The sequence below is a fragment of the Heteronotia binoei genome, chromosome 15 (assembly GCF_032191835.1).
Source record: "Heteronotia binoei isolate CCM8104 ecotype False Entrance Well chromosome 15, APGP_CSIRO_Hbin_v1, whole genome shotgun sequence".
Classification (NCBI taxonomy): Eukaryota; Metazoa; Chordata; class Lepidosauria; order Squamata; family Gekkonidae; genus Heteronotia; species Heteronotia binoei.
The window spans coordinates 24362036-24375932 of record NC_083237.1 but is presented as its reverse complement, the minus strand read 5'-3'; the positions used below and the strand labels follow the sequence as shown (position 1 = coordinate 24375932).

The 13897-nt window shown below is 48.3% G+C and overlaps 1 protein-coding gene across 1 annotated transcript in view; it reads right to left on the bottom strand.

Annotated features, from left to right (window-relative positions):
* The window catches only part of LOC132583953 (sulfotransferase 2B1-like), a 41687-nt gene that overhangs the window by 16270 nt on the left and 11520 nt on the right, over window positions 1-13897 (bottom strand). Inside the window, exon 2 of the mRNA XM_060255708.1 lies at window positions 10111-10354. Coding sequence (XP_060111691.1) covers window positions 10111-10246 — 136 coding nt within the window. The 5' untranslated portion in view covers window positions 10247-10354. The remainder of the gene's footprint in view (window positions 1-10110; window positions 10355-13897) is intronic.

Genomic DNA, 13897 nt, shown 5'->3' with positions numbered 1-13897 from the left:
ATCGCCCGGGCAAGGCAATGGGCCATGCTGACTCCCTGAGCCGCTTGCCCTTGCCTGACGTGGATCCTGATCCAGCCCCGGCTCATCAGATCCTACTGATGGACATGCTTCCGGACAGGCCATTGCTCGCCCGCGACGTTGCTGCCCGCTCCGCTCGTGATCCAGTCCTCTCCCGTGTCTTGGACTGGGTGGGGAGGGGGCGGCCCAAGGGCTCGACTGGGCCGGAATTTACTCCGTTTGCAGCCCGGAAAGACGAACTATCCACCCACAAAGGCTGCCTACTATGGGGCAACAGAGTCGTCATCCCCAAACCCTTGCAAGACCAAGTGCTGAGAGCCCTGCACGAGGCACACCCAGGCATAGTCCGCATGAAGGCTCTCGCACGGAGCTATGTCTGGTGGCCCGGCCTCGATGCAGAAATTGAGGCTTGGGTTAAAAGGTGCCCGACATGCCAGGTATCAAGGCCTGACCCCCCACGTGGCCCAGTGCAATCATGGGAATCCACCAAAAACCACTGGTCAAGAGTGCATATGGACTTTGCTGGCCCTTTCCATGGGCGGACTCTACTCATACTAGTGGATTCATACTCCAAGTGGTTGGAGGTGGTCCAGGTGCCCTCGCCATCATCGCAGGCGACCATCACGGCTCTGAGGGCCATCTTTGCAACCCACGGGTTGCCGGACACCATTGTCACCGACAATGGCACAGCATTCACGTCCGCAGTGTTCCAGGACTTCTTAGCCAGGAACCTCATCAGGCACATTCGCTCTGCCCCGTTTCATCCAGCCACCAACGGCCAGGCAGAGCGGATGGTGCGCACGGCAAAGGAGGCCTTGAACCGTCTGGGCCCCTCAGACTGGCCAAAAGACTTGGCGTGTTTCCTAATGGCCTACCGGACCACACCCACCGCCTCCACAGGTCGCAGTCCAGCCGAACTCCTCATGGGACGCCGCATCACCACCCTGCTGGACAAGCTGCACCCTGACCGAGCCCCAGACAGGCGACCGGCGCCGGAACACCTTAAAGCCCCCAGAGGGTTCTACCCAGGTGAGACAGTGTGGGCACGGAACTATGCCACCACTGGCCCCGCCTGGCTCCCTGGACCGGTCTCCTATGCAGTGGCCTTGGAGGGTGGACATCTCCTGAGGCGACACATCGACCAACTCCGAGGTCGCCTGCCTGCCGGGGAGCCAAGGTCAGAGGCTCCAGATCCGGACAACGTAAGTCCCCGTGAGCCTGACACAGAACAGGGTTCCGTAGAGCCCGCTTCGGCCCAGCAGGAGGAGACCCCCGACCGCGTAGCTGAACCCAGGTCTCCCGGGGCCGCCGTCCCAGATGTCTCCAGCTCTGCAGCCGCGGAACCACCAACCGAGTCGGAACGCCCAGTCCCCTCGGAGCTCCGACGCTCGACACGAGACCGCCACCCTCCGGCATATCTCCAGGACTATGTCACCTGATAGCTGGAACTATGGGGGGAGGGGTGTTGTGTCCTAGGTTCAAATGGAGAACTGTTACTTTTGGAGGGAACTGTTACTTTTGGAGGGAAGCTGAACAAGCCAAGCTTGTACTCCACACCTGGGTTCCAGAGAAGGCCTAAGCGTGCCCAATCAGGGGAAGGATTGAAACATAAGTAGCCAATCAACATCTAGGCTCATACTGTACCCTGATAGGCCCTTAGGCCTCTGTAAATAGCCAATCCATGTACATAGTTAAGGTCCAATCAGAAGGGGGCAAGAATTGTATAAAGGAGCGGGAGGTTTGAATAGAGCTCAGTCTGTGTTGGTGTTCCTGAAGTAAAGCTTGCTGAAATCACTCTCCGACTCTGGTCTCTTACTGCGCCGACCCCAGTACTTTACAGGTGGGTTACCAACCAAGTAAGTATGGATCCTGTGACACACAAAGCGGGAGCCAGGGCCAGTAGGCTGATAAAACGAATGTTCCATATGACATGAAGACATTGGATTTATATGGTCCCCTGGTGGCTCCATAAAGAGCTTTACCAGTTGAGGGAAAGTGGCAGACAAGTGTATACAGTTAGATTTGAGTCCACTCACACCTTAGAGACCAACAGCAGTTTCAGGACATAAGCTTTCGTGATACTCTGTCTCTAACATAGAGAGTTGCCAGCTCCAGGTGGGTTCTGGAGATCTCTTGGTTTAGATCAGCTCCCCTAGAGACAATGGCTGCTTTGAGGGGTGGACTCTACGGCACTGCACCCTGCTGAGGTTTCCCTTCCCCAAACCTCACTCTCTTCCAGATCCACCCCCAAAGTCTCCAGGTATTTTCCAACACCAATCTGGCAACCCTACTAATGTGCAAGTAGACTCAAATCTAACTGTGCTGCGGCAGACCAACATGGAATAGTGTGTGTGTATGTGAAGGAACAGCAGAATGTCTTTGAAAAAAGAGGGAGAAGGGGAAGAATAGACAGCTATGAGTTAGCTGAAGTACCTTGAGGAATCTTTCTCTGGGATCTGATATGGGGGTATTGGATTTGTGCCTCCGCAGAACCATTTATTTGACTTTGCCTATGCTCTATATGCCCACTTGTCAACCACAAAAATATTATGGAAGTGATATAAGTTTTAAGTGCTCTCCCACCCACAGGAACCCAGACATAAGAAGCATATCTTTGAGCATTTCATTGACTCACAGAAGGTGGGGGGGCATGTAACAAGGGGAACAATATTTCTGTCAATTTATTCTTTACAGGTTTTAATTCCACTTTTCAGGCCAAAATTGTTTCAGAGTATCTTGCAGAAATAAAAGAAGACAAGAAGAGTATAAAAGAAGAGTCCTGCTGGATCTAGAGTTGCCAACAGTCTGGAGGGGGGGGGGGAAGTCCTGTCCTTTTAAAAGAGGCCCAGTTAGGGTTGCCAACCTCCAGGTGGGGCCTAAAGGTCTTCCACTTTTACAACTGATCTCCAGCTCCTCTGGAAAAAATGGCTGCTTTGAAAAGTGGACTCTATGGCATTGTAACATGCTGAGGCCCCTCTCCTCCCCAAACCCTGCCCTCTCCTGGATCCATCCCCTAAGTCTCCAGGCATTTTCCAATGCAGACTTGGCAACCTAGGCTCAATAGAAGGTTAGCTGTATTATTTCCCACCATGCCCTGAAAAAGCTTTAAGTGCCCATTTCCACACATCAAATTTCAATTAAATGGGCAGACTGTGGCTCAGTGGCAGAGAATTTGCTTGGCAGGCAGAAGGTCCCAGATTTATTCCCTAGAATCTCCAGTTAATGATATAGGGTTGCCAATCCCCAGGTGGGGGCAGGGAATCCCCCGGTTTGGAGGCCCTCCCCCCACTTCAGGGTCGTCAGAAAGCGGGGGGGGGGGGATTTCTGCTGGGAACTCTATTATTCCCTATGGAGATTTATTCCCATAGAAAATCATGGAGAATTGATCCATGGGTATCTGGGGCTCTGGGGGGGCTGTTTTATGGGGTAGAGGCACCAAATTTTCAGTATAGCATCTAGTGCCTCTTCCCAAAATATCCCCCAAGTTTCAAAAGGATTGGACCAGGGGGTCCAATTCTATGAGCCCCAAAAGAAGGTGCCCCTATCTTTCATTATTTCCTATGGAAGGACGGAATTGAAAAGGTGTGCCGTCCCTTTAAATGTGATGGCCAGAACTCCCTTTGGAGTTCAATTATGCTTGTTACAGCCTTGATCTTGACTCCACCCCCAAAGTCTCCTGGCTCCACCCCCAAAGTCCCCAGATATTTCTTGAATTGGATTTGGCAACCCTACGGCGGAGCCAGGCGCGGCCCAGGGCGGTGAGGGAGCTCTGCAGCACAGCCCCGCTTCTCCACGCGCGGCAGCGCTGGTGGCCGAGGAGGAGGCCCCGAGCCCCCGGCCCCACTCTCCATGCCCGCGCCACCTGCTTCACCCAGGCCTTCAGCCTCAGGCGGCCGCCAAGGGATGGGGAGAACGAGCGGGAGGAGGAGGGAGGGACAGTGCGGCTGCGGCGTGGGAACCTCCGGCGCTTGTCACAGCCTAGATATTGGCTCCACCCCTAACATCTCCTGGCTCCACCCCCAAAGTCTCCTGGCTCCACCCCCAAAGTCCCCAGCTATTTCTTCCATTGGACTTGGCAACCCTAGATGAGATTAATGGTCCACCTATATCACCATATTGTTTCACAGATGGCTGTTGGCCAACCAGATGCCTTCTGGAAGGCCCACAAGCTTGACGTGGAGGCAGAAACCTTGCCCTCACTGATATTTAGTGAGTACTGCCTCAGAAGGAGGATAGGCCATAATTACAAATGGCTATAATATAATTTGAGTTTAATTCGAAACGGTTCTTGGAGATAGAGTCTCCCAGCTGAGATAGATGCAACAACAGGAAGCAGAGTCTAACTGCTTCCTCCCCTCCCTCTCATTGTCCCATTAATGGCATTTAGAAGTTGAAGGAAGAAGGGCTTCCAGCTCAGACTTCAGTATGTCTAATAGAGGGGTGGCTGACTGCCTGAGCATTGCCAAGTCCCAGGTTTTGGCTCAAGGCTTGTGTTTTGGGGCTCGGTTTGTTTTTATTTATTTATTTATATTTCGATTTGTATCCCGCCCTTCCCACCAGAGTAGCTGAGGATGGGAGGTTGAAATTTCTGGGTTGTCAGCCAGCCTGGAGGTTTGATGGCTTCTTCTAAGGTTTCTGTTGTCTGAAGATCAGTTGTAATTCTCATTGATCTCCAGAATCCAAGTGGAAGCTGGCAACTCTAATTGAAGGTCTTCCCCTGATGCTCAGCTCCTCTGCTCTTACCCATATCTGGTGGGTGTGCAGGACTGGGTTACCTCAGACATTATGCCCCTAAATGCATTCCTTGCCCTGAAAAGCCCACCTGTCCCCTTTACTCCTTTTTCTTCCAATGTTCAATTAAGATAAGACATTTTTGTTTAGGAAGACTGAGAAGAGGTGCAGGTAATACTGTAGCTATTTTTATCTGTTCTATCACTGTGTGGTTGTGGGTGTTGTTTTTTGTTTTACAATTGCGGCAACTGGTGTGTCATTTTATTAGGATGTACCTATTCAGTGATTTAAAAGCTTTATTAGACTGCAACTCTCAACCAGTAGTCCCAGAGGTGCTCAGTTCAAAGGAGCAACCAAAACAAGCTACAATACAATAAAACCAGACTGAAAGGGGGTTGGGAAATCCCACAGAGCAGTGATATATAAGCTGCAAAACTAAGGCCCCTCAAAGGCCAGCACAGCAATAAAACAACCAGACCAAAAATAAGCTGAAAAGCAAATACAATGCTATCAACCAAGCAAATGAAAGTGAAGAAAGTTAAATCAAACCAAATAACACCAACCAAAATCCTGAGTAAAGCAGAAGGTCTTTAAACTGGAGTTTAAAATTGGTCAGATCCAGGGGTCATTTTGTAGAAAAATAAGTGGTGGAGCTCATTAGCATAACTCATTAGCATATGCTGCCCCTCCCCCAGCCAAAAGCAACCTGTTGCAAGAAAGGAGAGCCCTGGGCAGGCGAGGCCTGCTTGGGCTGGCTAGAGATCCAGCCAGCCCAAGCAGGCCTTGTTCACCTGAGGCTCTCCTTGCCCCCCCCAGTCAAAAGGTCAGCAAGCCACCAGCCACCCAAAATCACATAAGAAGTGAAGAAAGGGTGGCATGGGCTTCTCCAGGGGTTAATGAGAGTTGCTGGGGGTGTGGCAAAGCCCTTGGTGGCTGGCTGGCTGGCTGCTCTCCTAATCCAGGGATTGTTATACAGCCACACCTACTATTCAATGGACAAGGTAGGTGGGTGGGGAGGAGGGGGGCTGTTAGAAAGGTTCAGGAGCTGCACTCCTGTGAGCTCCTGCTGAATTCAAAGCCTGGTCAGATCTTAGTGCCCTGGAAGGGTGTTCCAGAGCTGAGGTGCCACCACCAAAAAGACCCAGCAAATTGTGTTAATTTTGAAGGTGGGTTGCACGAACCAGAGCTCTTAAGGTGGATCTTTATTGCCAGGATGGTTCATGGGGGACAATGAGATCCTTTGAGTCAAAAATGCTATTTGGAATAGTATTTTGTAAGTGTCAGCCTCAGCTACTTTTGGAGCTATGTATATTACAGAAATGCTAACCCAATAACCGCAAGAGGCACACAGCACCTGGAATGAAAATTGGAACACGATACTGTGCTAGCTCCAAAACACTTCAAAATACTGCCTATATGAATGCTATATAATTCAGTTGTCATCAATATCTCATAAAGAGTAAATAAACACTGTATGGAAATATATGCAAAGCAATACCACTAGGAATCCCCCCATTTTCTAGAGATGTCTAATTGTATTATATTCAGTTTATTTACTCTTTATGAGATATTGTTGCAGCTAGCACAGCATCGTGTTCTGGGTTTTTATTACAGAAATGCAGCATAATGATTGTACATGGTACATTTTTATTCCACGCTTCCTCTGAGAAGCTCAAGTTGCATTTTTGAGTCTCTGTTTTGTTCTCACAACGACCCTGTGAGGTGAGGTATGGAAGGCTGAGCGAGAATGACTGGTGCAAGGTCACCCAGCAGGCTTTCTGTCAGGGAGGGGATCCTGGTCCAGCACCACCACGACTCTGGCTAAGGTTATTTGCAGCACAATTCTGCACAGACTTTCTCCCATTACTCCAAAACCAATAGGCTTAGACCGGAATGCCTCTGCATAGGATTGCACAACTGGTGCTCCAAAGGTCAAGAATAGCACCTTCAATTGAGCCTAGAGACACAATGACAATCAACAGACTTGCTATAAACCAGGGGTGGCCAAACTTGCTTAACATAAGAGCCACATAGAAAAAATGCCACATGTTTGAGAGCTGCAAGGAAGGAAGGAAGGAAGGAAGGAAGGAAGGAAATAGATGGGGGAGGTGGAGGTAGAAAAAAAGCAACTTTAACTTTAAATGCATTGCCTTCCCCAGTCATCTACAATTTCCCCAGAAGGATGGAAGGCTGAGTCAACCATGAGCTGGCTACCTGAACCCAGCTTCTGCCTGGATCAAACTCGGGTGGTGAGCAGAGAGCTCAGACTGCGGTACTGCAGCTTTATCACTGCACCACGGTGCTCACCTGATGGTGCTTAAAGCTAAAAAGAGCTAGAACAGGGGTGGCCAAACTTGCTTAATGTAAGAGCCACATAGAATAAATGCCAGATGTTTGAAAGCCACAAGACATGAATATCAGATGTTTGAGGGAAGGAAGGAAAATAGATGGGGAGATGGAGGTGGAAAGAAAGCAACTTTAACTTTAAATGCATTCTCTAAGCTTCCAGCTGGCTTGGCTTGAATAAGAGATGTAAAGAGAGAAATGCCTTCTCCATGCCAGCCAATGGGGTGGTGGGGACTCTGAAAGACTGCAATATGTATGAAAGAGCCACATGTGGCTCACTCCTGAGCCACAGTTTGGCCACCCCTGCCATGAACCATGAAAAGTGTGCTCCAGCAGCACTAGCTACTTTCATGTTTATCCAACCCTGAGCTAAATTTTCTGACCTAGCCTGTTTGCACCCACTTTAGCCTGCCTATGTCTGAAGACTCTCTGGTGCTATTTGGATCAAGACCTGCTCCAAGTACCCACACCTTCCAAGCAGGATTTGTGACTATTAAGGGCAAAGAGTTGGGTCCAACCAGTATGTCTGCTGGTGAACACGTGGAGGAAATTTTGCTTTTGACCACCAAAAAGGCTATGCCGGGGATCTCATGACATGCACAGACAAGAGACATATTTGGTTGAGACTTTGGTAAGGAGGAGAACTGGGTGAGATTGAATGAAAAGCTGGCAGGAGTCAACCCAACACCTTTTCAGTTTGATTATGAAGATACGCAAAGCTGTCTTGTCACTTGCTAACTTATTCCTTTTAATAATAATAATTGGAGATGCAGGGGATTGAACCTGGGGCCTTCTGCATGCAAAGATGGCATTACACTCCTGAACCACAGGAGTGAGGGATGGTGGCTCAGTGGTAGAGCATCTGCTTGGTAAGCAGAAGGTCCCAGGTTCAATCCCTGGCATCTCCAAAAATAGGGTCCAGGCAAATAGGTGTGAAAAAAAACTCAGCTTGAGACCCTGGAGAGCCGCTGTCAGTCTGAGTAGACAATACTGACTTTGATGGACCAAGGGTCTGATTCAGTAAAAGGCAGCTTCATATGTTCATATATGTTCACACAGCCCCTTTCTGCATTATGGAATGCACATCCTGGGCATAACTGCCAGACTCCTACTTTACTATTTTATTTTCTTATGCCTTGTAGCCTGTGGTTTATGGGTTTTCCGCTGGTAATATTTGGGTGGTTGAACTTGATAGTTTCACTAACATTTTTCTCTGTTTTGGCTGGATTAAAACTTTGTAAAAAGCTTGCTGAATTTGATTGTGACTTTTGACAGCTAAATACTTTTGGTCCTGAAACTTCAGGAAGGAGGCAGTTGTAGAAATGGGGTAGACAGATAAAAAGGAAAGAGGAGAATTGCCAGGATTGCGGGATGATTCATATGTTACACAGTCTGGTGGACAGGTGGACTGTCAACAGATGTGCACCTTGGGAATTCTGTAATGGTAACTCTTCCTCAGGTGTTCAGGAGCTCAATCTGGATCAAGGTGCATGAAGAGAAGTGGTTTAAGCTGCCCCACACACTTTGATTTCCTGAAATGGCCCCAGAAGGTACTAATTGCTCTTTTGGGAGAGACTTATATGTAGCTATTGGTAGACAAAATCTTCTGCAACAGAGCAAATAGTGGCTCACTGGTCCATTTCAGGTTGGAAAAATAGTATAAGGGGAAAAGTTTAATCTCTTATCACGAATCTAGATAGGGCCCTGCATGCTTGAGAACCAAATCAGCAGCATAGAAGCCCAGGAGCATGTCTGATCCAAGGTTCTCAAAATGCCCACTGGATGGCCTTTGTAATATGAGAATCGTCCCTAAGTGAAGACAGGATGTACATAGGACTATGGTTGCTAGGACCATTTTTTAACATACACACACTGCAGTTTCCGTTTCGGCACTTGTCACCTGATAAGAAATGTCAACACAACTTGAAAGAGGCATTTCTAGTAGACTCCTGGCTGTAGGGTTGAATCTTTGGGGATAAAGTCTCACACATTCTTAAATATCAAGTTAAGGGGGAGCATCAGAAATCTCCCACCACACTGGCAGTCTTTCTTTCCTTGTTCATTTCTGTTCTCTTTCTTACTCCTCACAAAACTCAGTTTAAGAAACAGGGTGAAAACCCCATGAGAAAAGTTGCATTTGGTAAAATTCTTCTACGGTATCATTACAAGTTTTGTTCTGCCTTGAATTCTAACCCCTGTACCACTTCCAGGCCTGTAGCCACAGGGGGCCTGTGGGGGCATTGCCCCCTGACTCCCAGGGGGCTCTCCAGGGTGCAGCCTGCTTTTTTTTTTGTCTTTTTGCCATGGCTGAGCCAGCAAAGCGCCATCAGTTGCAGCCAGTACCAGAAGAGCTGAGCAGGGCACAGTGCACTGCAGCAGCAAAAACAGCAGGCGGAGAGGAGGAAGGTGGAGGAATGGGAGGTGGAGGAAACCATGTGGAATGGGCCAGGGTGGGAGGGGGACAGATGGAGCTGCTCGCTGCAAAACGCTGGGGTGGGGGATAGGGAGGTAGAAGGGAAACCCCCTGCTTGCATGCAACATGCAGTTCCTTCTTGAGCCCAGAATTTTAGGGTTTTCTGCCTCAACTTGGCCACTTTCAGAACCTCCAGCTTTTGCCCCTACCCCAAAAAGCTTCTGAGAAGCGGCAAGCCCCACAGTGGATGGGAAAGTGCACCCCCTGACTTTTTAAAAAGCCCTTCCACTTTTAAAACCCTGGCTACGGCCCTGACTACTCCCCACCACTGCCAGGGTTGCCAGATCATGTTTGGGAAATAACTGGAAGTGTTGAGGGTGGAGCCTGAGAAGCGTGGGGTTTGGGAGGGGAAGGGCTTCAATGGAGTATAACCCAACAGAGTCCACCACCTGAAGCAGTCATTTTTTCCCCAGGGGAACTGATCTTGGATGCCTGGAGATCAGCTGTAACAGCGGGAGATGTCCAGCCACCCCCTGGAGGTTGGCCACCCTACCACCCAACTTGCTTCAACAGGCCCTTTCCCTCCCCAGGAAGCTCGGCACCTGATTTTTGGTAGGTGACGTTGAAAACGTCATCGTCTCGAACTTGAAAACTGTTTTCCACCAACTGCAGCACTTGTTCTGAATAGATGATGTGAGGAAAGTTGACCCCCTTGTATTGGAAATATTCCTTGAACATTCTGCTAAGGACCCAGAAGAGAGCATGCAGGGCTTTAATTACTGGGGAAGCTGACAGTAAGGCTGAATCCAAATGAAGAGCGTCTTAGCTGGGAAGTGCAGCAGGATCCTGTAAAAACATTTATGAAATATCAGATGAGTTGGTGAGAACACAGAGAGCAGCCTGCATGGCGCTATAGTAATCAGAGACAAAACAATAAGACTAAGGCTGATGGTGCAAGTAAAATAAAATATATTTATTACTCAGCCAAAGATTGCATTTTGCCAACAGGCTTCTACAGGGGAACCTGTCATATAATATACAAATACAGTACTGGGTTCTCATAAATATAGAGAGATTTTTAAAGTTAAAATTATGTAAATAAACAAAACACTGTTTGGAACATCTATTTGCAGGTTGTTACAGTATCATGCCATGATCTCAAGCTAGTCTGATCTCATCAGGTCTAGGAAGCTAAGCAGGGTCAGCCGTGATCAGTATTTGGATGGGAGACTACCAAGGAATATACAGAGGCAGGCAATGGCAGACCACTTCTGAACATCTCTTTCCTTAAAAGCCCTATAGCAGGACTGTCATATGTGCAGCCTGAGAACTGGATCAGGTTCCCAGAGGGCTCGTATGAGGCCCGCAAGTAACTCTCTGTCATCTGCTTCCTTCTCTCTCTCTCTTGCTTCATTCTGCATCATAGCTTGCTTTGCCAAGCTTGCTCAATCACACAGGAGCTACAGTGCAAAACCTATTTTCTCCACTGGCTGACCAGCACATGAAGCAACTTATGTACAAAAGCTCACAATGCCCAGCTGTTTCATGTTATCCCCTGGGTCTTAGTTCAAAGCACTGACTGTGAGATTTCTGTAACGAATGTCAATACACACCTGAATAGCATACTCAAGATTGCTACAGAACAGACATTGTCTCCAGATTTTGATGCAATAATTCAGAGCATGAGGTGTCAGTTATCAGAAACTGTTAAATAAATAAAATATTGCAAGAGTGCTAATCTTTTAAGCATCTTTTTTAAAAAATCTCTAATTGTGTTTGTCTGTGTCCTTTATAAAGTTTATATCTCTGATAACCTGGCATTACATTTTATGACACACATCGCCCAGCCTGACAAGGTCTCATTTATGTCAGATCCGACCCTCATAACAAATGAGTTCAACGCCCCTGCCCTAGAGAGTCAACATAAATTGATTTTAACTTGATGGCAAGAGAAAAAAATCAAACAGGTACAAACCATTGAGTATAACTGCTAGAGTTTATTCTGTACTTATGGTTGCATAAAGGGAAACGAGAGAGAGAGAGAGAGGGAAAACTTCCTGTATGTAAGATAAATAAGACAGAGAAACTGTCCAGCCGGCACACAACAGGTTTTGGCTTGATTTAGGGTTGCCAACCTCCAGGTGGTGGCAGGAGACCTGCTGGCAGGGCTTTTTTTTTTAGCAGGAACGTAGTTCTGGCTAGCTTGGCACCAGAGGGTGTGGCCTAATATGCAAATGAGTTCCTGCTGGGCTTTTTCTACAAAAAAAGGCCTGCCTGCTGGTATTACAACTGAACTCCATGTGACAGAGATCAATTTGCCTGGAGGAAACGGCCACTTTGGAAGGTGGCCTTTGTGGCAATAAAGTGCCTCCCCCTCCTCAAACCCCATCCTCCTCAGACTCTACCCTGAAACCTCCTGGTATTTCCCAACCCAGAGCTGGCAACACCAATAGTAGGAATCCCCAATGTGGTGCCTGCAGATCGGTTTCCCAGCACCCATTTCTTCTTCAACAAGGCATCTCTTCCACAGCAAGACTGGTCTTGGCTTTCCCTACCATCAGAACCAATTCAAACATGGCTACTTCCACTGGAGAGGATCTTCCTATGTTGTCATTGGCCTCACAACCACATGGCAGCCATCTTGGCATAGATAGCACCTTCTCGCCATTCTCAAAATGTCAGGAATGCCCAGAATGTCAACAAGATTAGGCCCCCCCAGAGCTAGACTGTTGTACTTAAGAACAGATAAGCATGGATTTGAACCCAGATGTTCCTGCTTTTTACTTAGGAACGCCAGCCTCCCTTAGAATTACAGGTCATCTCCAGACTACAGAGATCAGTTTGATGCTTCAGAGGATGAACTCTATGGCATTGTACCCCACTGAGGCTTCCATCTTCCCCAGGCTCAGGCCTCAAATCTCCAGGAGTTTCCCAACATGGATCTGACATAGGGTTGCCAGGTGTGGAGCCAGGAGCAAGGGTCTGGCAAGCACAATTGAACTCCAAAAGGAGTTCTGGGACCATGCTCCTTTAAAATGCCTTCCCTCCATTTGGAATAATGAATGATAGGGGCACTTACTTTTGGGGGGTCATAGAATTGGACCCCTGGTCTAATATTTTGAAACTTGGTGAATTTTTTGAAGAGAGGCACCAGATGCTATGCTGAAAATCTGGTGCCTCTACCTCAAAAAACAGCCCCCCCCCAAGCCCCAGATGCCCACGGATCAATTTTCTATTGTATCCTATGAGAATTGGTCTCTATAAGGAATAATGGAGTGCCCAACAAACATCCCCCCCCCATACTTTCTGATTATCCTGAAATGGGGGGAGGGCCTCCAAACCAGGATTGAGGATTGGCAACCACCTGAGGATTGGCAACCCTAACCTGGCTAGGGTTGCCAAGTCCCCTACATTCTCCTACGTCACGCACAGCCACTCTAGGTGGTTTTCCTGAATGCTCTAGCCATTTGGGAGGGGAAGACTTTATGGTACCTATTATACCATAGAATTTTCCCTCCCAAATGGCTAGAGTGTCTGGGAAAAGCATAGTTTTCCCAGGAATGCCTAGAGCGGCCTTGCGTGACATTGCCTGCATGATGAAGTCATTGCTCCGGTGATGTTGGGGGAGGCTCCCCCCGCTGGCCCAATGTGGGCTGGCAGGTTGGGAACTTCCCAGGCGGGAGAACCCCCACCCAGACCGGGGCCTTGGTAGGCTTAAATCTGGCAGTCCAACCCGCCTTCCCTGCCAGTGGCAGGGAGAATCTGGCAACCCTATTTATTATACTGGAATAACGTATTCTTCTTTTGCTAGCTCAAGTGTGTGGGGGGGGGGGGGCAGTGCTTTTTTTTTTTTTTTTGAAAAAGCCTCGCAAGAGCTCATTTGCATATCGGGCCACACTGCCTGGCCTGGGAGCACACGGCTGCTGCATGGTGGGTTGGGCCAGCCCAGGCAGAGCTCTGCTCCTGTGGGCTCTGGTAGGAAAAAAAGCCCTGGTGTAGGGGAATTACAAGAAGCTACACAGAGCACTACAATTTCACTACCACTCCCAAGAATAGAATAGCACCCTTTGCTGACAGCATAGGTGTTTTCAAGTTTTATAGGAACAAGAAAAGGGCCATGCTAGATTGGACCAAAAGTCTACCTAGTCGATCATCCTTCATGGAAATGTGCAAGCGAAGCCTGAAGGCATGATTATCCCCAGCCTCTGTTATTCAGAGGTATGCTGCTTCAGAAAAAGGAAGTTTTTCAAAAGAAAAAAATGAATGAAATTCCTGGTGGATAGGTCTATCAGTAATAGCTGAACGGGGCCAGGCCTCCTTGTTCCAGACATTAGTAGTTCTACTGGCCCTAAACCAGGGGTGGCCAAACTTGATTAACATTAGGAGCCA